This window comes from Musa acuminata, chromosome BXJ1-7, assembly GCF_036884655.1.
Source record: "Musa acuminata AAA Group cultivar baxijiao chromosome BXJ1-7, Cavendish_Baxijiao_AAA, whole genome shotgun sequence".
Lineage (NCBI taxonomy): Eukaryota > Viridiplantae > Streptophyta > Magnoliopsida > Zingiberales > Musaceae > Musa > Musa acuminata.
The window spans coordinates 1,571,193-1,585,625 of NC_088333.1; the positions used below are offsets into that span (position 1 = coordinate 1,571,193).

At 42.2% G+C, this 14,433-nt stretch overlaps 2 protein-coding genes across 3 annotated transcripts in view; one reads left to right on the forward strand and one right to left on the reverse strand.

Moving 5' to 3' along the window:
* Window positions 1-8,223, forward strand: part of LOC135678131 (vacuolar protein sorting-associated protein 52 A-like) — a 28,921-nt gene extending 20,698 nt beyond the window's left edge. For both annotated transcript variants that reach the window (XM_065190562.1, XM_065190563.1), the window contains 9 exons: window positions 1,169-1,284; window positions 1,366-1,424; window positions 4,340-4,440; window positions 5,666-5,716; window positions 6,569-6,748; window positions 6,953-7,087; window positions 7,199-7,273; window positions 7,504-7,561; window positions 7,650-8,223. In XM_065190562.1, the coding sequence (XP_065046634.1) occupies window positions 1,169-1,284; window positions 1,366-1,424; window positions 4,340-4,440; window positions 5,666-5,716; window positions 6,569-6,748; window positions 6,953-7,087; window positions 7,199-7,273; window positions 7,504-7,561; window positions 7,650-7,951 (1,077 nt within the window). In that variant the 3' untranslated portion in view covers window positions 7,952-8,223. The remainder of the gene's footprint in view (window positions 1-1,168; window positions 1,285-1,365; window positions 1,425-4,339; window positions 4,441-5,665; window positions 5,717-6,568; window positions 6,749-6,952; window positions 7,088-7,198; window positions 7,274-7,503; window positions 7,562-7,649) is intronic.
* A 741-nt stretch (window positions 8,224-8,964) lies between these two features.
* On the reverse strand, window positions 8,965-12,371 carry LOC103990885 (E3 ubiquitin-protein ligase WAV3). Its single transcript, XM_009410174.3, has 2 exons — window positions 11,520-12,371; window positions 8,965-11,123 (listed from the first exon to the last, which is right to left on the reverse strand). Exons 1-2 carry the CDS (start codon window positions 11,934-11,936, stop codon window positions 9,024-9,026), a joined length of 2,517 nt encoding a protein of 838 aa, XP_009408449.2. The 5' UTR covers window positions 11,937-12,371; the 3' UTR covers window positions 8,965-9,023.
* Between the last annotated feature and the right edge of the window lie 2,062 nt (window positions 12,372-14,433).

Genomic DNA, 14,433 nt, shown 5'->3' on the forward strand with positions numbered 1-14,433 from the left:
CTTCTACCATGACACTTTGGAATGCAAATGGTCCCCCAGTCTCTCTTACTGGTGTTAGTGCTTTTCACTTATATTTCTATCTGCTTTTAGTCTCTCTTTAGATACTGTTGTTCCAGACATGTAAGTTGCTCATGTGATATTGGAGCTCCAGTTATTGTTTCCATATCTTATGTTTTCTAGCTGACTACAATCTTGGTTACTATATGTAATGATCAGAAATAGAGAGAAACACACTTTCACATCTGTCTTGCTCCATTGATTCCTTTGATAGATCTTGGTAATCACTAGATTTGTAAAGGTTCATTAAGCACAATATATATCTTGTTTCATTCTAATTGTATCGAGCACCATTTATGTTTCCAGATCCTAACCGTTACCTGACAAAGTGATCCCTTAACTCATTGATGAGATAACCAACTTGTATGTAATGAAATACCAAGTATGGTTGGTGATCAAAGAGAAAGTTTGTTGTCAGGAACTGACCAAGCATGAAACAAATTAAAGATCTAAAAAAATCTCTTTTAAGTATCTTAAGAATATTAAGTTTATCTTCTCAGCAGATTACAAAATCAATAAATTATTACATTGCCAATCTGGATAACCAAGTTGGATAAAAGCTTTTGCCCATTTTCTCTCAAGTTTCTGTGAATTTTGTTGATAATGCTGTACTCTGCATCAAAGTTAGGTCCAAGTCCATAAATACTGGCACGTAGTGTGTCAATTATATTTGATTTTTATTAAAATTGGTTAATTATTGCTATGTTATTGTATATTTTATATTATTTATTCTATTTTCTCTTTTCCTTGTTCACTTCTAGTTTGAAATCATTCTATTTGTAAAACTCTTCGTCGTATCTTTTCATTGTTTGTTGGAAATGTTTTTCTTTTCTATCTGAGTGAATGTGTTTACTTTACTTTTAATGTATATTTTGTGAGGAGTTAAAACAACATCCCGGCAAGCTGGAAGTCCAGTACAGTATGATCAGTCTATTATTTCCCATTATCCTGTGATCTGTTTCTAGAGAATCTCTTTCAGAAAATTTGTAGAAGTGCAATTTTATACCAGAATTTGTCTAAATTCCTAATGCTGTTTATTGTGGTGTATGTCATAAAGACATTATTTTTTTGCTTGAATTTGGGTCTGTGACGTCTTCCTTGCACTGCTCAGGAAATTGATCAGCCTGCATTGATCCCACATATAGCTGAAGCTAACTCTGTGAAATATCCATATGAAGTTCTTTTTAGGAGTTTGCACAAGCTTTTGATGGACACTGCCACTTCAGAGTAACGATGCTATGCTTTCTTCTGTATGTTATGTAGATAAAGTCAACACTTTCGGCATAATGCATTTCTGTGTTGTTTTAGGTACCTCTTCTGTGATAACTTCTTTGGAGAAGAATCTATATTCCATGAAATCTTTGCAGGTACTTCATGGTGTTCTTATGATTGCACATAGTTCATTACTCACTGTTAGGTAGGATTAGAACATGATCTTTCAAATTAGATTCTTCACATGCAGTTGGTGATGTATCTTTTGTAATTTCAATTTTATACCTTCTTTACCTATTATCTTTGCATTTATTTCTTTGAGGGACATTGGCTCATGGGTTAAGATTTATCATTTAAAACCTTGATTAAAACATTAAATACCAACTGTTACTGGACCATATGGTCCGAGATCAGTCCTTGTTTAGACTTGTAAATATCGGTACAGTATTTGATCTTGGTATATATAATATATTTGTGAATTAAATATGTAGCATATTCCATAACTAGTAACTTTTTATCTATAACAACCAGTTTTGTAATATATGGGTCCATGTATAACAAGGTTAAAATCTCAGGTATCTAGTTGCTTTTTATCTATAACAACCAGTTACCAAGTAGGGGGAGGGTTGGAGGAGGAAGAGGAGGAGATGAGGAAGAAAAAGTGGAGTACCCAGCCTATGGTGGTGAGCGATAAGCACCACAAGGGAGGGGTGGCAACATGAAATAGATCAAGAATGCAGAGATGCCATGGTACTAAGTAGGTGGAGGAGAAAGAGGAGAAAGAAAAGAGCTGGACAAGAAAAAAAAGTGGAGGAGAATAAGAGTACCCAGTCCATGGCAGTGCATGATGGGCACCGCGGGGAAAGGAAGGTGGCATGAAAGAGATGTGAGAGAAAGAGAGATGTGTATGTGTGTGTGTGTGTGAGAGAGAGAGAGGTAATGTGATAACCCGACAAAAATAAGGACTGAACTGGGCTGGTTCCTGAAAATTGCTGATTCATGTGCTGGTTTGTATCTAATTTCATCTACAAAATTCTAAAGCCTTGGAGTTGATGAATTTTATGGTGTCGATGCTGAATTTCATGCCTTTTCCAGCATCCTGGGCAGTATACCTACCTATGTTGCCTAGTACCAATTGAAGAAAATATTAAATAATTCAATACATGGGTATCAGGTTATATGATTGCACTGATAAGTACTGATTGGTATCCACTTTACGAAATAGTATTTAAAACCATGATTTTAATATTTTACTTGGCTGATACGAGGTAATATACTACTTGATACTCTGGTACCATGCTGGTCCAGTAGATTACTAAAATCAGCACCCGACCAAGATTTAGAACCTTGTATTCTACAATAATCAGAACCAATTTGTGTGTCATCAATGAGTAAATGGGCCCGGTGCTTCTACTTTAAACGCTGATCTTATTAACATGATTAAGGAATTTGAAAAAAAAGAAGCAAGTAAGAATGGAACAGAAAGAATTGAAATCAAAAGGCAAAGAGCAAAGATATACTGCTATAGGGTGGAGTCTAGAAAAGAAGCAAGGTTTTTAATCTCGTATCGTACCGATATACTGAGCTTTGTTTGGTATGGTATGGTACGAGGTACCAAGCGGTATATCTAAAAAAGGGCATAAAACCCTTCGAAAATATCTAAAAACTAGAAATTGATCCCACGACCCAAAATCGACATCATTACAAACCCAACATTGTCTTTAACCTCTTACTATTCGTCTCAGTAGAAATGAGTGACGATGAATAGCCATCCTCGGTCACCGAAACGAGGCAATTTACAAAGGTGGTGTCGGGTCGAATTCCATCGTCCGACGGTGTTGCTATGACGAGGGTTGTGACGAGACCAGAAGCGGAGGAGTCGAGGTCGAAGGGAGGCAGTTTCTTCTTCCATGAGGGCTTCTTCAAGCGGCGGGTAGGAAGCGGTCCCAGATGGTGTTAGAGGTCGCGATGGTGTGGAAGGTGGTCGAGACGACGGATAAGCGTCATGCCTCCTGGGGCGACGTATGGGAAATGGCATGAGTGGCACAGAGCTTCGGAAGCCTCTTCATTCTCGACTCTTCCTTCTCCACATCATGCTCAATTTGTCGCTTGTTCTCCTCTCTCTCCCTCGCTTGTGAAAACGACAAAGAAAAGGAAGCAAGTTTCTGTGTTGGAGCATTGTTATAGATGGTGATGATCGATTTCGACTGTTACTGACCTACATTGGGCGGTAACTATCGAAATTTCAACCGTTACTACCCGGTACAACCCCGTATCGTCCGATATGGGGCTATATCAATAATACCGTCCGGTAGTGGGCGGTCCGCATACCTGTCTGCTGGTGGACTGGTACATACCGCCCGTACCGGGTAGTACGGTTCGATTTTAGAAACCCTGAAAAGAAGTACCAGATGTGGAAGTGAAAGAAGGGTAATTGAACTTGAAGGAGAAGTGTGTTAAATTTACTAAAAAAATTATGCAAGAAAGCAAAGTGGGGATGGAGGAGAAAGATGAAAAGCTAATAAAGAATGCGTATGTAGAGATACTGTATTTCCTGTAGTTGAAAATAATAATATTAACAAATGTGTCACATCCCTAGGAGCTTATCTATTATAATGATATGTAGTTTTAGTAAAGATATATATACTTTCATTTGTTTAGAAGCATAGAATAGTTCACATTGGATTTTGGACGAGTTTTTAACTTAATTAATACTAGCAAAGGTCAAGGGCCAGGAGCTACTGAGCTGCACAATTTAAGCACAAAATATTCTTCATTTATTTTCAGAATAAATATATGATTACTTTTCTTGGTCAGCCATTTTTGACCTACCATAATCAAAGTAATTGAATGAGTTACACATAACAGGTTGTTAAGATGTTCCATTTATTTTTCAAAATTGAATCTATGATATAAGCTACAACATAGTTATTTTGTGAGGATTCTGACGTGTATATATGTCTGACTAAATGCATGTGTGCATGTGTGTGTGCATATTTTTCTTGTTTCCAATAATTGCTTACCAAAAAGAATAAAACAATGAAGCATTTTTTCCCTTTTTTCTCTTCAGGGCCATTTCAAGTGATAGATGAACATTTCAACACAATACTTCCAAACTATTATGATGCAATTGGTTTGATGCTTATGATTCGCATCATACACCAACACCAGGTATTATTATATGTTTTACATGAGATATCTTTTTGCTAAGTATATTTTTGGCCTTCGTCATGCATAGGAAGGCATCCAACTTGTCACTAGTCTTTTTTTTCTCCCAAAATAATTGGCAGAAGATTCTTTAGGTGTGTATGAGTTATCTTATGCTACGAGTAGTGGTAACTTGAATTTTGCATGAACACAAACCTGACAATTGCATTGGTAGGCTATTTGTGACTTTCACCCTATTTGAACATGAAACAAACTATTTAGATACGGGCAAATTTTCTGGCTGATGCCCATGCCGAACCCAAATAGGGGGGGTACTCAAACCTGGTTTAAGCAGATTTGGTAGACAGTTACTTGCAAAAACCCGACATGCTGCCATTCCTACTCCTTTCCCTCTCCACTGCCTTCCCTTCCACCTCCTTCCTATCTGGTTTCTCCTAGCCTTCTATTTTGCCGTTCTCTACACCAACATCGCTACCACTTGGTGGTGGGAAGGCAGACAAGGTGGAAGGATAGGTGGGAGAAGTGGTCGATTGATGGAGGAGCGGTTAGGATGGAGTAGAGATGAGAAAACAAAGAGGAAAAAGATGGGGCTGATATGGCAAGTCAATGGGGTAGGTGTCTAGCCATATTAGCACTGAATGTTGTAACTTATTCTGATTTGATTTTGTATGCTAGTTGGGTTGGTCTTACTAATACTGGACCATTGGTGTAAAGGAAATTAATGTACAGGAACAATTTTGACCAAAAACTTTTGTGTAGGGATTAACTTGTACGTTGGCCTATTTTACAGGGACTAATAGTGTATATTGACTGGCATGCATGAATTCTTTTTTATCAGATGAATGATTTTTGGGTGGAACGTCATTGTTTTGTGTTCTATTTAAAGGTCTGCTGTATGCACTAGAGATCTGTTCTTCTACAATATAATTTCTGAAATGTTAATCAAAGTTCTAGAGGGTCCAATTTCACTCAGGCATGTTGAATTTTTTGGGTTTAATTTTACTTTTTGTACCATGCAGAAAATTATTTTATATTGACGTAGATAAACCACATGATATTTTTTATCTTAAGTCATAATTAGATCTTGGTGCTTCTTTCCTGCAAAACTGGTGATTTGATTTTTGGATCGGATGGATAATTATACTAGCTTCTGCTTTTTATCTCTCTGTATAATTCACATCATCTATTTTTTTTTCATAATTTTACTTACAATAGATTGTCCTTGCAGTTGATCATGTTTAGGCGACGGATTCCATGTCTGGACTCATACTTAGACAAGGTCTGACTACAAGGTCCTTTAATTTTTATTGAACCATCTTGTGTTCATTTATTTATTCATTAATTGAACTTTTACTTTGTGCTCTTCTAAGGCCCCCCCTTGAGATTTTATTTTCATCCATTGTTAATGCAAAACAGACATATCTGGGAAGTTATTGATAAAAATTATATAAGCCTCTTTAAATATATGAGAATATGGTGTTTAGTGGGTAAGAATGTTGAGATATAATATATAGTATCCTGAAGGAGACTGGTAGCAGATAGGTTAAGGCACAATAAAGAAGATTAACTTCTTAAGTCATCTTAAGGAAACTGAGCTCTTGCCATATAATTTGTACTCTTTTGGCTAAGGTTTACAGAATTTAGCCTTGATTGAGATATGATCATGATCGCTATAATTCTGGTTTTAGATTGAGTTAAATCAGTGTATTTATTATGGTAGATTCTCAGTTTCATTTTTTAAATTGATTGGAGACGAGCCTGATGAATGTTAGTTAAATCATGTCAGTTTTCATTCAGTTGATGGGTCTTTTGTGGATTTCCTTTAAATATAAAAGAGCTCTAACCAGCCTGTGACCACTGATTCTTAGGAACCATTATCAATTGCCTTAAATCGATTTTTTTATTTTGTTAAATAGAAGAGAAGTGTTGCATATCCATCAAAAGGGATGAAAGATGATTCCTATCTAATTGACCTTGTGGTCATGGACTCCCTCTGCTGTGTAGAATACTTGTAGATTTTTTTTTTGGTTTAGTCAATGATCATATTCTGTTTTGTTGTGTTTCGTCTAAAATAATTGTGGAGCATAATTGTGATTCTAGAACAATTGATTCTTTCCTGCAATATGAACAGGTGAACATTTCACTATGGCCTCGTTTCAAGATGGTATTTGACATGCATCTGAACAGCTTACGCAACGCCAATATAAAGGCTTTATGGGAGGATGATGTTCATCCTCACTATGTTATGAGACGCTATGCTGAATTCACAGCATCCCTTGTGCACCTCAATGTTGAATATGGTGATGGACAGGTCAGCTGAACTACACACTGGTACCATTCTGTTGTGAAAATTATGAACACCACTTGCCTCATCTTTCAATGCTGAATGCAATGTGTCACTGAGCATATTAACACAAGATTCTTGTATGCATTAAAACATGTTGCTTAGAATCTGCTTTGCTCACTGGCATTATTCATCTGAACCATTACCAACTGTTTTTGCTTGTTACTGTAGCTTGATCTAAACCTTGAGCGACTTCGGATGGCTGTTGATGACTTGCTTGTTAAATTGGCTAAAGCAGTTGTGAAGCCCAAGTTACAGACAGTATTTCTTATAAACAACTATGATATGACAATTGCTATATTGAAGGTCAGGCATAATATTTGGTTATGGTTTCTTATCCATGTTATTAATCAGCTATCATATAATTGGTTATGGTCCATGTGCCTTCTTGATGGTTTTGGTAAAATTGATGTGCAGGAAGCAGGTACCGGAGGAGGGAAATTGCAAGAGCACTTTGAGGAACTGTTAAAGAGCAACATAGGAGTATATGTGGTAAATATACAAAGTCCTGATACAAAGTTTATGTTGTTTACTGAAACAGGACAATAGTTCAGAAGCTTTTTCTTGGGAATTTACATTTCCAGTTGTGCTAAGACGAATTAGCATAATATGATTATTAAATGAAACATAATTTGAGCATTTGTTGTCGACACTTGTGAAACTAGGTACATGTAGGTGCTGAAGTTTTTATGAGTCTGAGATATTTGGTTGACTGTGTACAGGAAGAATTGCTTCTAGAGCACTTTGGTGACCTTATCAGATTTGTCAAGACTAATGCTTGTGAGTTGGGAGATAAAATTTTAAATTCCAAATACAACGAATTCCCTTACAATCTCTAAATTCTTTATTTTAATGATGCTTATATTAGCTGAAGACACGAGTACCGGTGCTGGGAAGCCCAGTGTTGCTGATGTTGATCCATTGGTCAAGGATTTTGCCAACAGGTGGAAGGCTGCAATTGAACTGATGCACAAAGATGTTATTACTTCCTTCAGCAACTTTTTGTGTGGAATGGAGATCCTGAAAGCAGCATTGACACAGCTACTCCTATACTATACAAGGCTCTCAGAGAGTGTGAAGAAAATTCCTGGTGGTTCTGCCTTAAACAAGGACTTGGTTTCCATATCCTCAATATTATATGAAATCAAAAAATACTCGAGGACTTTTTGATTTCCCAAGTATTCACACAGCATGATAGGATTTTTTTTCCCTGGGGGATACTGTTCCATGTTTGCCACCACAGTTTCTCTGTAGCAGCACAAGATGATGAGGTTGAATGAACGTATTTCATTCAGTTGGCAACTAGTTATTTAACGATTCCAGGATATATGTAAGAGTTTTAGATGTGTCATTAAAAATAAATAAAACATATGATGTTTATGGGTTTGTTTTCGTGTCTGTACATGTACTCTTTTGAGTTTATGATATTGCTGATTATGTCACATGAACAGTACCAATTTAATGACTGACTGTGAACACTGGAAACTAGCTCAACTTGTGTGATTAACTATTTTACATTGGGAACTCCCTAGCTAAGCTTGAGTCTAACATTGATTATGATTTGGTATGGTTTTCAATATAAGTAAATGAATTTTGTCTTAAGCATTTTGGATACTAGTACTATGATTACCTTAGTCTTACGCATTTTAGGCAATAATTTTTCGTTTATTGATAGTGTTAACAAGCTTGGCCAGCTCCATGAAGGTTCCATTTACTCTTTCAACAACTACTTCTAAAGCTGTTCATGGGGAACCAAGCCAAAGAGAGTAAGTGATTTCGGTTCAGCTTCTGGGTTGCTTTCCAGGCAAATCCATATGAAAGATCCAAGTGATGACACTGCTTCAATCTTTAAATATCAACGGTTTCTCTTGTTTTTTTGGCTCATTCAAGGAATCTAAGACCACTGACACTTCAAATCTTATTAGCCAAAAGAACCTTCAATTCTAGAGGTTCAAATTGGCCAATTTTGATTTGAGAGATGACCTCAAATTAAACTACAGAGGATACAATTTAGCTTCTTTGGTCAACCACCCATAATTAAATTCTCCTAATTAATTTATTTCAGTAATATTCTTTTAACATTTATTATTTACGGATAATCAAAATTTCCACTAATTTTTATTGCTGGATTGAAGTATAGTGAGGAATTCTTTTTGTTTTTTCTTTGAGAATAATGTTCACAATGAAAGAAACAAGAAAGATTTATTTATAGGATTCGAGTCGGTTTGGTCCGGTCTTTTTCTTAGAACCGGGCGTTCTCGAACCCGTGCAGATCGCTAACACGGCTCAGGGACTTCCGCATTATGGCCACCTTGGCCAGCTGCTCGGCGGCGCGCCAAGCCGAAGTGGGCGTCAGCGGCTCCCCTCGCACCTCTGCTGGACCTTCCCGCCGGCTCGTCCTCCCGGACGGCGAGAGGTGCTCCTCCTGCTGCTCATCATGATGGAGCTGGTGCTGCGTCAGGCACCGTCGCCGCCGCTGGAGGTCGGCGAGCTCCGCGTCCAGGTTCTGGACGAGGTGGTGTCCGTGGGCGTCGGAAGCGGACTGCAGAAGCAACGCGCGGGCAGAGGAGAGCAGGTGGTGCGCCGTCGCGAAATCCGAGAGGTCGCCTAGGCGCCGCGACTCGGCCACCGCACGGGTTGCGACGAAGATGTTCCGTAGCCGCAGGGCGGTCGTCGAGCGGCAAGAGGAGCCGGGCTCGCGGTCGTACTGCAGGAGGGGTAAGATAAGGATCTGCTCCGCTCCGAACGCCAGCTCTTGGGTGGCCGGATCCCTGTAGTTGCACTTCACTGACAAGTGGTGATGACCGCTCTGTGGCCCGGTCGCCGCCACCGGCGCCCTCAGCTCCACCAGAACCTCTCTCTCCTCCTCTGCGTAGAGGTCCCCCAGCCAGAGAACAGAGTTTTCTCCCCCGATGGCCACGTCGCCGCAGCCACTGCCGCCGCCGCATGGGTAGACGGCGGAGATCTCGCCGGACGGGAACTCAAGTTGGAGCCGGACGTCCTGCATGACCACAGACACCAGGCCGCCCACGCACTTGATAAAGGCGTCTTCCTGTTTCATGGGCGATCGCTCCGCTGCTCCTACGAATCCAGCATCTTCGACGGGGATCTCCAGATGCGCGAAGCGTGTAGTGGCCGCGGCGGTGGTCGTCGTTGACAGCGCGTGGCGCCGGATATCACCACCGCCGGTACCGCGCGGTGAGCGAAGGGGTTTGTGATCGTGGTGGTCGCTGTTGTTGTCGTTGTCCTTCTTCACTGGGTCAGACGTTTGCTGCGGCTGCCTGCCGTCCGATAGGAGCATGATGGTGGCCACCGGGTTGCGCTCCCTGCGGTCTTCGAGAACCTTGGTGGCCTTCCTGAGGGCGTCGCCGACGCTGGCGCCACCTGCCTTGGCGGCGCCGCCCACTACGACGAGCCTTTCCACGATCTGACGGGCGGCACGCTGGCCCTGCTTCGACATCTGGCGGAGAGGGAGTAATCTCTTGGCACCGGCAGAGGCCGAGAATGCCACCATGGAGAGCCGGTCCGCGGGGCCCAAGGAAGAGACCACCAGCCGTATCGCGCGCTTCAGCATCTGGAGCTTCTCCCCTGTCATGCCTTGGCTCACGTCCAGCACTGTCACCAGATCGATCGGGGCACGGCCCGGCGCAGGATCGAGGAGAGGAGCAGAGGATCGAATCGGCGGGGCTTTCACCTTGAGCGCCACCACGTAGTTCCGGTGCCTCCGCCCCTCGGAGAGCAGCGCCGCCTGCGGCATCACGCTCACCTGGACGCCACTCGCTGTGGACCTCGGTGTCGGCCGACAAGGGACTCCTCCGTCAGCACGGAGGCCAGGAGATCGCGAGCGAGGGGTCGCAAGAAGCCCATGGAACTCATCCTCGCCTTCGCCATACTCATCCTCATCCTTGTCCTCGTTTGTAGCTTCTGGTATAGGATTGAAACGCACGCCTCCTCCCTGGTTGGGCTTGGGCACAAGAAGCAGCGGCTCGTCGTCGTCGTACACCTTAGCAACAGCCGCCTTTCTGTTTTCCCCCAGCTGCCGTTCACCGCCCTTGCTAGCGTTCCGGCTGCCGCCGCTGGTAGTTCTCCTGTTGGGGTTCCGGTTCTCCGTCTCTCTCGCCGTCCCCTGCTCGATGGCTGCTGCATCTTCCTCGCGGCGGTGGAGGGCGGAGAGGAAGGGCGCCTGGCGCCAGGCGGCGGAGCAGACGGGGCATGCGAGGCTGCCGTGGCCCCTGACGTGGGCGGCGATGCAGGGGAAGTGGAAGGCGTGAGAGCACTCCGCCGTGAAGACCGGCGTCTCCTGGCTCGCCTTCAGGATCTGCGAACATAACCGGCACCGACTCTGCAATTCCACCGCCATCACCACGATGAGAACAAACAGTGATCTTGGACGAGGACGACAACGAGTCAAAGAAGGACAACGCATGCTTCGATCAGTAAAAAGTCGAAAAGCTAAAAAGCAACTGAAATGACCGGAAAAGACGGGGAAAGCATTCGACGCATTCCATATCATTCTTCAATCAAAGCCCGCAGCCAAAAGCTGGGATTCTGATGAGATCCGGCCACCGAGAGGAGAAAGAACTGGTCAAATCAAGAGCCACGCAACTCTTGTGTCATCGGATCTCGTAAAAGGAAACCAAGAATCGACGACGAAAGACAGAAAATTCGAAGAAGGGATTCAAGGTTTGCAGAAAGATGATGCAAAGGTGCATGCTTTTGGGGGGCAGGGCATGCATACCCGGGAGAGGTGCTTGAAGAGGGCGAATCTTGAGGGGGATCTCGGAGACGAAGGTGTGGAGAACGCCTTCCGACGAAACAGAGCGGGGCTCCGACTCCTCGGAGTGCTGTTGGCGGTGGCGGCGGCGGCGGCGGTTGCGCTAACAGCAGACGTGGGCGTGTCACATTGCAGGTTCGGGTAGTCCGGGGACTTCGACTTGGTCTGGCACCGGAGGCCCGCTGCCAGCGCCAGCCTCGGCGTCGAAGGGTTGCTGCCGGAGAAGAAGCCCCGCTTGGCGCAGCTCCTGGGGCTGGGGCCAGGACTGACACTAGGCGTGCGCTGTTGCTTCTCCCCAACCTCCATCCTCGTCGCCACCGTGACTTCTGGATCTCGACGCACCGACGTGCAGAAGGCTCTCCGCCACCCTCCCCTTGGCATCGCTCTCCCCTCCACTTTGCTTCCTCCTTGTGTCTCTTATTGGCTTCGTCTCCTTCTCTCACTTTCTCTTTTGGACCTCTCTTGCGGATCCCTATATCCTATTTATTAGAAGCACCTTATCATCATCATCATCACCATCAGCAGCAGCAGCAGCAGCAGCGGCAGACTAAAATATTACCCATAAACGATGGCAACACTCTCGTCACCCGCTTCACATCTCCGCCTCTCACAGACAGAGCCCGGAGACAAACGGAGGCAGCTCAGATATCTACGGAGATTTACACCGCAGAAGGCAGAGTAAAGTCCAACGCTCCTCCCAAAGTACTTGCCATCATCATCACTGCAGCAGTAATTAAGTCCTACCGCATCACCTCTCCCACTGTGGCTTCGTGCATGGATCCCAAAAGTCAACACTGTTCTGTATCCCTCCTCTCACCGTTGTTGTCATCGTTATCTTTTCCCCCGTTCGTCTTTATCTACTCTGCGACTTCGATCCGGTTCTTCGTCCTTTACGTGTCAACACGGAAAGAAAATGTCATCCCACTCTGAGGTACGTCCATATGACCGCCATGGTGGAGAAGACAGTGAGCCACAGCTGCCTGGGTCAAAATTTTCGCCATGCAAGGTCAACGACGGGGGCATATCCACCAAGTAGTGCTCCTACTGATTGCCCCTACGGGCATATGGCTGATTCACACCCAAGGTTGCTTGCAATACAGCAGGCCCACTTCGTAGGTTTCTTCCAATGTTTGGTGGTGGTGGTGGTGGTGGTGGTTGCAAACATGACAACCGATGCTTTCAGCCATCCAGAGTCCAATGTTAGAGCACTTGCTTTAGCTAATGATGCTCTCATTTCCACCATGAAACCTGAGAACTTGGATAGGAGATCCCCTACTGCACCCAGAACACTCTCACTCTCTTTCATCCTTTCCAGAAACAACAAGACATGTCATCTTTGATCAAGCTATGGATGCTGCTTTCTTACTTCCTCCTCTTCTCCCTTAAAAGCTAAAAAAGCCTTCAGAGAACGATCTCTCTTACATTTCCATGCAACTCATACAACCTCTAAAAGATTAACATCATGAGATAAGAGACCTATATTTAGAGATAAGAGTTGAGGGGAGCTTTGCTATGGGAAATCAACCAATACAAATTTTTATGATTCTACTCTAAAAATAGTGAATTGTATATCAACATTCATGATTGAATATTCATGACCTCATCTAACATATTTTATACCTAAAACAATGCCATACTCATTTACCAAAAGTTAAGCATTTGAAATCTTAATTTATATTTTTATTATTATTTTAAATGTGCTAACTAACATAACTGATAATTTATAAATATAATAAATTTAGTTATAATTATATTTAAATCGTGAGGGCCCCTTGCAATAGAGTTAGCCAAAGTGTAACTTCATAGAGTCTAAAAGAATCTATAAAATAAGAAAATAGTAGAATGTCTTTGAATCTTGAAAAGACACCTACAAATTCTATCACTTGATTTAGTGTCAAGTTTTTGTCTGACGAGTTATTTGATCAAAATCTGCATTCACCGCTTCTCTTTGTAACAACAAAATTAATTTTTTAACCATAAATTAAATAGTAATTTTTATTTCTTTACTGTATATAAAATATAAAATATATATATATATATAGCTTGAATAAAAAAATCATTTTAATTAAATATAACACATATTTAAAATAAAAAAAGATAAATATTTAAAATAAATTAGAGTTCGAATTCAAATGAAGCGAGCGGTGAGAGACGACGAGGAGACGGGCCCACATGGGGGGCTACTCGCAGTAACGTAACTCACCGGTTTGTCTCTCTCACAGACCCGGTCGTGGGACCCACCGCGTGGCGGGCCTCAGGCACCGACCGCCGCTCGTGATGGCCCCCACGGGCCCCATGTGCTTTGTCGCAGATGTATCCTCTTGCGGGTGACGAATCCGAGGGGATGCGAAAGAAAGAGTCCGTTGATTTTGTAACATCGGATGAATTTATTACTATTATTATGTTGAGCTTAAATATTTCAATCGGTAATCTAAGCTTAATTAGGCTAATGAATCAATCATCTACTTATCGACGATGGCATGCATATCTATGATAAGACCCTAGAGCCTTATCGTCAAAGAAAGAATGAAAAAAAAAAGATGATCACTTTGAAGGGATCGACATCCTTCGTCGCTTCCAGGGATCGACATCCTTCATCGCTTCGAGGGGATCGATCTCCTAGGATTTGTCAAAAGATTTCATAATAATATTTCATTGTCTCCCAAGAAAAATGATTACATAACTATTTATAGAGTTAAATCCAGAATCTCTCGGGGACTCTAAACAGAATCGATAAATATTATTCAAAAGCTAATGACATAGTTTCACCTCTCCTCTCTAGTCACATAATAAGTAATAGTAGCAAAATATATCTATTTTACTATCATCAATGAATTATTTTTCTTATGTAAATAAATACATTATTTAGCTAAACAAT